Below are 8711 nucleotides of genomic sequence, written 5' to 3'. Positions count from 1 at the left end.
TATCTATCTATCTATCTATCTATCTATCTATCTATCTATCTATCTATCTATCTATCTATCTATCTATCTATCTAGTCCTGATTTTACTTTAGTTTTATGATTTAATAGTAAAATACTTAGCTTTCAAAAACATTTGTGATCAAATTATAAGGCTTCTCATACAACTAAACTATACTTAATTATTTCAATCTGTGAATCAGTAACACATAATATTTGCTGCTGAAAAATTTATTTTTACCAATCAAAGTTTGATATATTTATTTCCAAGTTTTTCCAGTTCCTATTTAGTGAAATAACCTTGCAGACACAAGTTTGATTAAAAATCATATAAATGAAGCAAAAAAGGGGAAGTGAAGAAGTCTCCATAATGCTATTTTTTTAAACCAGTAAAGGTTAAACATCAGTTAAACTTGCTTTAAAACTTCAGGTCTAAACAGATTTTTGTATTTTTCCAATCTGCACGTTGTCAGCCCTTCTTTTCCAAAGTTGTATCCCATAATTTTAATCCCGATCTGTCCTTGCTTACACTAATGTAACTCCTGCTGTGCAATCCGATCCTCTGAGCAGTCTCAGCCTTCATACTTGTCCCGCTTTTCTTTTTTCTGCTTTCCTGTACGTTAAACATTACCATGAACAGGTTTTTTTTTCCATGTATTGTATTGGGCATCAGTTCTCGTGTTTTCACTCTTGCTCTGTTGTGTAAATAGAAAACAGATGTGGTAAAAAAAAAAAAAAAAAGTGATCGTTTGTGGCATGTTCAGTAGTATGTAGTAAGAAGGCGTTTGTTGGAGGCTGACTGGTTGTGGATATGTCTGGACACATTTTATTTTGTTACATAAGTGAAAAGGCCTGTCGCATTAATGTACGCGGCTTTGTTTTGTTTTCTCTCCTGCTTAGTTACTCAACTTCAGCGAACAAATGTATTTCCTTTGCAGATGTTTTGATTTAGCTTAGCGATAAACATGATTTACAGCCATTGTGTGCACTTATATTCTCACTTTGTATACACTAATATATATGTCTTGTACATATAAGTAGTGTTTATAAAACCTGTTTATTATAAGACTCTAAAATGTTTTTTTTACTGTACAAATAGAAGTAAAGCCAGCTGTGGCTGCTGTGATGCTCTGATGTAAGTGAAATGGGATCTTGAATGCATCCAGATGTGGAGGGAGAAAGAACCAATATCACTGCACGACACAAAGATGCACTCAAAAAAAAACCTCCTGCATTTAGGAGAAAACCAACCGTTAAAACAGCTTGTATTTTTAGCTGAATAACTGTTTATTCTCTGTGATTTTTATCTTGCTTTTTTATTTACTTACTTTTTGTTTTGTCCCCTAAAACAGCCTTACATGTGATTGCTAAAAACAATGAGGCTGAGAATGCGTAAGGCGTCTCAGCACCAAAACCCCGCTCTGACAAGCCGCACGTCCCGAACCAAGAGGAGGCATTCAGAAGCAGAGGAGGAACCTCCTACCAGTGAGGAGAGTGGATTGTTTTCYACTATCAAAAAGTTCATCAGAGGAAATGCCGTCAAGGTAACTACCTCCATAAGTCAGTTTACTTTCAGCAAAAATGTGACTGCTGGGCCTCTTTGTGGAGTTGCCCCACTCCTTGGTGTGTTTTGCTTTCGGCRGCGTTGGACTGGATTTAACAATGTGCTCTTTAGGTTCCCCGCTTACACTCTGTGTTTCTTGTTGCCGAGTGTCATGTTTCTCAAGAAATGTCTGGTGGAATGCAGCAGCTTGTCCGAGAACTCGGGTTCTGGTCTAATTTTAGCTTTTAGCTCACAAAGTTGGCGTGCGGGGACAGGAGGTTGTAACGAGTGGAAAAGTCAACTCAGCTAAAAGCCTTTCCTATAGAAAGACAAAGGAGTTTGCACAATTATTTCTTCTTGTTAAGTGGGCATTAATATCAGTTTAGTATTTTTTTTTTCAGGCTAAATCTGTAAAACTGAAAGTGGAACTTGGAGACTCTTAGATTACTGCTATTGTGACATCAGTCCTATTAATATTACTTCTTTTTCAAAAGTAGTTATTTTGGGAAATAATGTCACCAGTATATGCTCCTTTAAAAATAGCCAAGAGCCCATTGTTGCTGTTTTTGGTCATGTTTTAAATGACCGCAGAATGCAGAAATATATATTGCACGTTTGCTGTCAAAGTTTATTGTGAACAAGGAAAAATGATCATTTGTTGTTTAAAAAYCAGAAAGCTCTTGATGTTTAATTTTGTTTGATTATTATCAGTGTGTCATCATCGCTGTTCAAGTGAGGATAATTCCTTGAAGCTCGTTGCAGAGATCAGAAAACCTGCTTTACATTGCTGGCTTTTACCTGAAGACACCTCCATGTGTTTTGTAGTTTGTCTTACAGCTGTTTCTGCTTGTCAGTTCCAGCAGGAAAGCCCAGCGAAGAAGACCCGCCTCCACTGCGATGTGGACAACAACCTCATAAGCTCCACTCCCACAAACACCAACGCCCCTCACAGAGCTGTGAGCAGGGCGGGCAAAAACGACCCCATCAATGGACGTGAGTAACGCACAAACGAGCAGAATAATAAATATGAGCATTACTTTTCCATTTCTTATCCTGTCTTTATTTCTCCCCTGCAGAAGCAACCAATCATGACAGGAATAGGGATAAATCCAATGGTAGTTTGGAGGAAACTACTGCTGTGGAGATGACCACCAGCCCTCCAAGAACCACCCTGCTCGGGACCATCTTCTCCCCTGTTTTTAACTTCTTTTCACCAGCTAAAAGTAAGCAAACATGTTTTAGTAGATGCAGCAGAATTTATAGCCCAGGGTTCGACAAGTGGGGTTTTTTTGACAACAAATGTTACCTGCCCGACATGAAAAGTTAACTGCCCGAAACAAAAATGTTCAAAATTTGATAAAATAAGAAAAACATGTACTGTACTTTGTACTACAAAAATATTAACATGGTTACACACAGAGGTACAGGTATATAACATGACAACTGATTAAGCAGATGCAAACATTTCAGACTGAGTTACTAACAGTCAATTGAAATATCAAAAACATCTTCAAAAACTTTTTTAGACCTTTCCAGTGTTTTCCCTAGAGTACTGGCCTTGGGGGCGGGGCTTATGAAAACAGAATGATCAACAGCAGCCGCTTTGTTTTAAATACAATTTACAGAACATGAAAAAGTCTGCAATTTGTATTAAAATAATCTTATATATCTCATATCTAAAGACAAATTTAAGATATCTTAAACTGGAGTCTCACTACAATTTAATGATAAATCTGATGTTATTTATACTAGTCAGAATATAATTAGAGATATCTTAAATAGGTATTTTGCCTTGTCAAAATATYTTAAGAGATGTCTATTTATTTGTTTGTTTCTTTGATCCATAAAAAACAAAGTAAACCGGACCCTGAATTAAGAGTGCAGAGTGAAGAAAAAAACTTATCATATGTGCCCCTTATTCTCAAAAATCAACTTCAACAAACAAACAAGCTCAAGCTGGAAAGATCTCCAAATTTAAAAAAAGGTCAATAAAACTAAATGATAAAAGAAAAATATTTAAATTTTTACCCTAAATAATATTTCTGATCTAGTCATAAAACAATTTTATATAACTGGAATGTAAGAGTGGTGAAGCTAAATAAATGTAATATCGGCCTGCCATACAATGATCTTCTGCCTGTTGAACTGACCCGCTGCTGCTGCGCTCTCATCTTCATCGTCAGAGCAGAAGCCGACATTAGCAAGATGGATTTATGACTGAATGAACGTCCACATATTTTTTCATCTCTGTGGGTAACAAAACATAAACATTTTTTTTTCTCCGACAACTTGGGTGTGAAAAACTACGGTTGTTAAAACTTCACTCTGTGCAGCTGGAGGGAGGSAGAGATTAGGATCCGGCGACACGCTGCACGACGTAARTTTTCTACAGCGGGAGGGGGACATTTTGAGGGTTTATTCTCTCTTTACGTGTTTTATTTGCTTTTCGAATAAATGGCCCTAAGAAAAAAGTAAAGAAATTGTTTACCTGCACGGTTGGGCAGGCATCGGGACACACCCACCTGCCCGAATATGGGTTTTACCTGCCCCGGTCAGTCTAGCAGTAGTATTTGTCGAACCCTGTTATAGCCCTTATTTATTTATTTTTATTGTGAACACTACTTTTGTTTATCTTTTTGTGATGTAATAGATCAACACTTACTTGAACTTGACAAAGATCCAGGTTTTAGCAGGAATTTGTCATATTTTCCCACTATATTAACTTTAGGAGTGGATCTCAGTTAATTTCTTTGCTAATTAATTACATTTTTTGAAATACTTAGTTTTAGAAGAGTTGTGGTGGTGAGTGTTTGTGGTAAATTTCTCCTCATGTTTCTGGTTTCCTAGCCTCTTCAGGCTCAGACTCCCCTGACCAGGCGCTGGAGGCCGAGGAGATCGTCAAACAGCTGGACATGGAGCAGGTAGTGGAGACGCCCACCTGCACGGCTACGTCTGCGCAGGAGCTGTGCCCCGGCACTCATTTCTACTCCAGCGTGACACACCTGCCACCTTTGCGGCCCCCCTACATGCTCGAAGCGTCTCCCACAACGGATGAGGGGGAGCTCGATGCTGATGCTGACCTTCCCCCTCTCACAGGTAGATATCTCAAGGCTTTCCTTTCATTAGGAAGTTGTACTACTTCACTAATCATCCATTGCTAACGTGTTCTTGTGGTCCAAGCTCCAGGTTCCAGTCCAGAAATGTCATACGTGGACGTTCCTCCGACCACAGTACCACCAGAGGCATCCTATGATGAAGACTGGGAGGTTTTTGACCCGTGAGTGTAACGTTAGATAACATTTTAACAACTTGTGTTGTTTCTGTCACTGGATTTGTAATTCGGTGCGTTTAGATGTTCTTGGCTTCTGAGGGAATCTGTGAAAATGGGCAAGTGTTACCATCTAAACCATTTGGAAGTATCAAACACAGAAGCTGTTTATTCCCCCCCTAAATTGCATTTGTCTTTGATTTGTAGGTATTTTTTCATCAAGCACGTCCCTCCTCTGACAGAAGAGCAGCTCACCCGTAAACCAGCCTTGCCACTGAAGACACGCAGCACGCCTGAGTTCTCTTTGGTTTTAGATTTGGTCAGTTAAAAATTCTTGCCATTACTTTGCATTTCTTAAATCAAAACTCTGAAAAGTGTTTTTTGTAAGCTTGCCGGTGGTTTAACTTGTGCTGCACAGGATGAAACGTTGGTTCACTGCAGTTTAAATGAGCTGGAGGACGCAGCGCTGACCTTCCCTGTCCTTTTTCAAGATGTCATTTACCAGGTTGGTGCCGCCTCTGTAGCAAAATTTCTCTCTGTTATTATTTTTTTTTTCGTAATGCCACTAGAGGGGGACAGAGTGTTTTTTCAGAAACAGGTGAACTTGCAAACCAGATCGTTTTTATAGACAGTTCTTTCACGTCCAGAGAAAATAGCATAAATGGTCCCATGTTGATAATATTTATTTATAAATTTGTGCAGGTGTATGTGCGCCTGAGGCCATTCTTTAGAGAGTTTCTGGAGCGTATGTCTCAAATATATGAGGTAACTATATTACTATTGTCAATTAATGATATATGTTAGATTAAAATGTTTAGACCTGCACTATTTTGTTTTCCCAGATCATCCTTTTCACAGCCTCTAAAAAGGTGTATGCAGACAAACTGCTCAACATCTTGGATCCTAAAAAGCAGCTTGTAAGGTATGTTTTTATTAATGTAACAGTAGATTAAATTTAAAATAAGTAGACCCAGGAAGTGTGTCCTGCTGCAAGGGTGTCGCTGTGCTTTTTATAAATTGATTGAGCTGATGTTACAGATTTATTTATTTTTGTTCTTTTCTTTCCCTGCTGTAACTGTAGACACAGGTTATTCCGTGAACATTGTGTCTGCGTCCAGGGAAACTACATCAAGGACCTCAACATCCTGGGCAGAGATCTATCAAAGACCATCATCATCGACAATTCACCACAAGCCTTTGCTTATCAGGTGACATGGCTTTTTGTCTCGTGCGCATTGGCTGCTTCGTTCCTGAAATGCAGCCTTTTTTTTCTCAGAGTATGAGCCTAAGCTGATATTATTATTATTATTATTATTATTATTATTTACACATACAGTCAGGACCATAAATATTGAGATAATTTCAATTTCAATATTTGCTCGTATTCAACCAAATGCTTCAGAACTCATTGGAGTTGGATAATGAGCCTAAACAAACTGTCAAAGCAACCTAAGAGTTTTATATTTTTTTTAAGGCAAGGAAGTTGAATATTATGCAATGGCCAAGTCAGTCTCTTGACCTCAATCAAATGGAGCATTTCACTTGTTGAAGATAAAGCTGAAGGGAAAATGCTCCAAGAACAAACAGTAACTGAAGACAGTTGCACTAAAGGTCAGACAGAGCATCACCAGGGTGAAAGCTAGCGTCTGGTGTTCTCTTTGTGTTCCAGACTTCCAGSCTACAAAGGATTTGAAAGTTTGATTTATGATTGTTAATTTGACCCATTACTTTTGGTCCCTTTTTTTAAAAGTGTAGGCACATCTATAAACTGTACACCGATCACCGAAACTTTCAAATTAAAACTGAAAGTCTGCAGTTAAAGCACAGCTCCTGCAGGATCTCGCTAATCCCTAATTTACACTAGATGCGGTTCCCGCTCCGCTTTGCTGTGCAGTTTGCCGCCGTTTGTGTGAGTTGGCTCTMCACAGAGTGAAGCACAGAGCAGCTCCAAAAAATGTGTGCAGGAAATGCAAGATTGCATTAATTGAATTAATTCTGCGGAAGACGGACTCCAAACACAGCCGAGACTGCATTGATGATGTCTTTTTGAAACTTCTGATTTCAAAATAAAATCCACATGCATTGTGTGTACACATATGCTGCATGTTGCTATCTGCTTCCCAAACAGGACAATACATATTGACAGCATTTGTAAATGAGTAACTTTAGGTCTACCACTGGAGGGGGCTATGTCCTAAAACCCTTCACGTCATTTTCAGCAATTCTGCTTAAACATACATATAACATTGTAAATTTTTAAATCAGGTTAAAGTTACCTAAAGACAACAAGACAGCTGCATCTGTCTGTTTAACCATTTAATTTCTATTGTGTTTGAGCAAATGATGTCATTTTATTTGGGGGTTATATTGACTGGATCAAATGGGGTTCTCCCCCCCCCCCCCCCCATTACACCAATGAGCATTTGTGTAAAAATAAATGCACATATTTATTAATACAGCTGGGATTTCGACAAAATTAGTCTGCCTTTTGTGAATTATTTTGAAAATACAGTTGTTGTGCTTGTTCCTGTTGGTGTGACGTGATCTTAGAAAGGTAATTCTTTAGCATTTAGGTAATTACTACAGTTTAAAAATGTTTTCACCTGTGCATCAAGTGCTGAAGGAATTTTTTTAAAAGAAATATAGATGTAATCTAATCAGGTTTCTTGTGTATATAAACACGAGACCAGCTAAAACTGTAAATGTAGTGTTTGCACAACTGTTTCACAAATAGCCTTTTGTCTCCACAGCTGTCCAATGGGATTCCCATAGAGAGCTGGTTCATGGATAAGAATGACAATGAGCTGCTGAAGCTGGTGCCCTTCCTGGAGAGGCTGGTTGAGATGGTGAGATATTCTGTAACAGCAGGACGAGGACCTGTGTTAGAACTGAGCAGTCAGAATAATTCAACCGTGTCCTTTTCATCTCGTTTTGTCCCCTCTGCCTGCTGATCGGATCAGAACGAGGACGTGAGGCCACACGTTCGGGACAAGTTCCGGCTTCATGACCTGTTGCCCCCTGACTGATCCGGAGCCGAGTCTCACGACAGGACGACACGTAAAGACTGAAATCATGTGTAGAAGAAGAAGAAAGCTTCTGTTTGGATTACAAACTACAACATTGCCATTTTAAAAAATTTAGCCTCTTTTGTTTAAATAAAATGACTTTACAAGAAAACATTTGAAAAAAATTGTAGGTGTAATTTTCTTTTAAAAAAAAAAAACAATAGATAAAATTACACACACTAGGAACAAGCCCAGGTAGAGTCACCTTTCTGTGTGGCTCTGTGGGGAGAGAGATCACCTCCACACTAAAATCTGAAGTCTTGGTGCTGGCTTGTCTTGGTGCTGGCTTGGTGGACATAAGATGCCACCGTGTAAAAGAGGATCCTGACAGTGACCCTCCCCCCGAACCCGAACCACCCTCCTGGTGCTGTCGGAGAGAAGGACTGGTCTTTGTGTAATCACTGATCTGATGCTCAGACAAACCTACAAGCTGTAGCTTTTTAAAAAAAAAACCATATGCATTCCTTCATAGCTCTGTTAACGTTTTCTTGTTGGTTGCAGTTTTTTTTCTGGTAAAAGTGGTCTGTTTTTTTTTTTTCCAACGGTGTTTCAGAAATGTTTTACCTAAGTTCGTAAGGGTCATGAATTTTTTTTGTTTTTTGGAACATAGGTGCATAATAATGACAGTCCCCTGCTTTGTCAATCAAAGGCTTTATTTTTCTCATTTTCTTGCATCTGTTTCACTGTAGATACATTTCTCCTTTAATCGTTAGGGTTAACTGTAAATCTGACATATTGTAAAGGTTTAGAGGGCATTCATTTTCAAAGTGACATGTCAAACATTTTTTTTATATTAGCTTTTCATTTATTTCTCTGTAATCAGTATTTGTCTTTTATT

General features: G+C 38.5%; 1 protein-coding gene across 1 annotated transcript in view; it reads left to right on the top strand.

Moving 5' to 3' along the window:
* ctdspl2b (CTD (carboxy-terminal domain, RNA polymerase II, polypeptide A) small phosphatase like 2b) overlaps positions 1 to 8711 on the top strand; it is a gene marked incomplete at its 5' end in the record, with an annotated part of 10680 nt that extends 1969 nt beyond the window's left edge. Inside the window, 12 exon segments of the mRNA XM_014026249.1 lie at positions 1350 to 1541; positions 2395 to 2533; positions 2617 to 2763; positions 4388 to 4636; positions 4721 to 4817; positions 5016 to 5127; positions 5227 to 5313; positions 5511 to 5573; positions 5651 to 5730; positions 5890 to 6016; positions 7559 to 7654; positions 7769 to 8711. Of these exon segments, the coding sequence (XP_013881703.1) occupies positions 1374 to 1541; positions 2395 to 2533; positions 2617 to 2763; positions 4388 to 4636; positions 4721 to 4817; positions 5016 to 5127; positions 5227 to 5313; positions 5511 to 5573; positions 5651 to 5730; positions 5890 to 6016; positions 7559 to 7654; positions 7769 to 7834 (1431 nt within the window). The 3' untranslated portion in view covers positions 7835 to 8711.

The sequence above is a fragment of the Austrofundulus limnaeus genome, unplaced genomic scaffold (assembly GCF_001266775.1).
Source record: "Austrofundulus limnaeus strain Quisiro unplaced genomic scaffold, Austrofundulus_limnaeus-1.0 Scaffold5, whole genome shotgun sequence".
NCBI classification, from domain to species: Eukaryota; Metazoa; Chordata; class Actinopteri; order Cyprinodontiformes; family Rivulidae; genus Austrofundulus; species Austrofundulus limnaeus.
The sequence above is the reverse complement of the archived record's forward strand: the minus strand, read 5'-3'. Positions and strand labels throughout refer to the sequence as shown.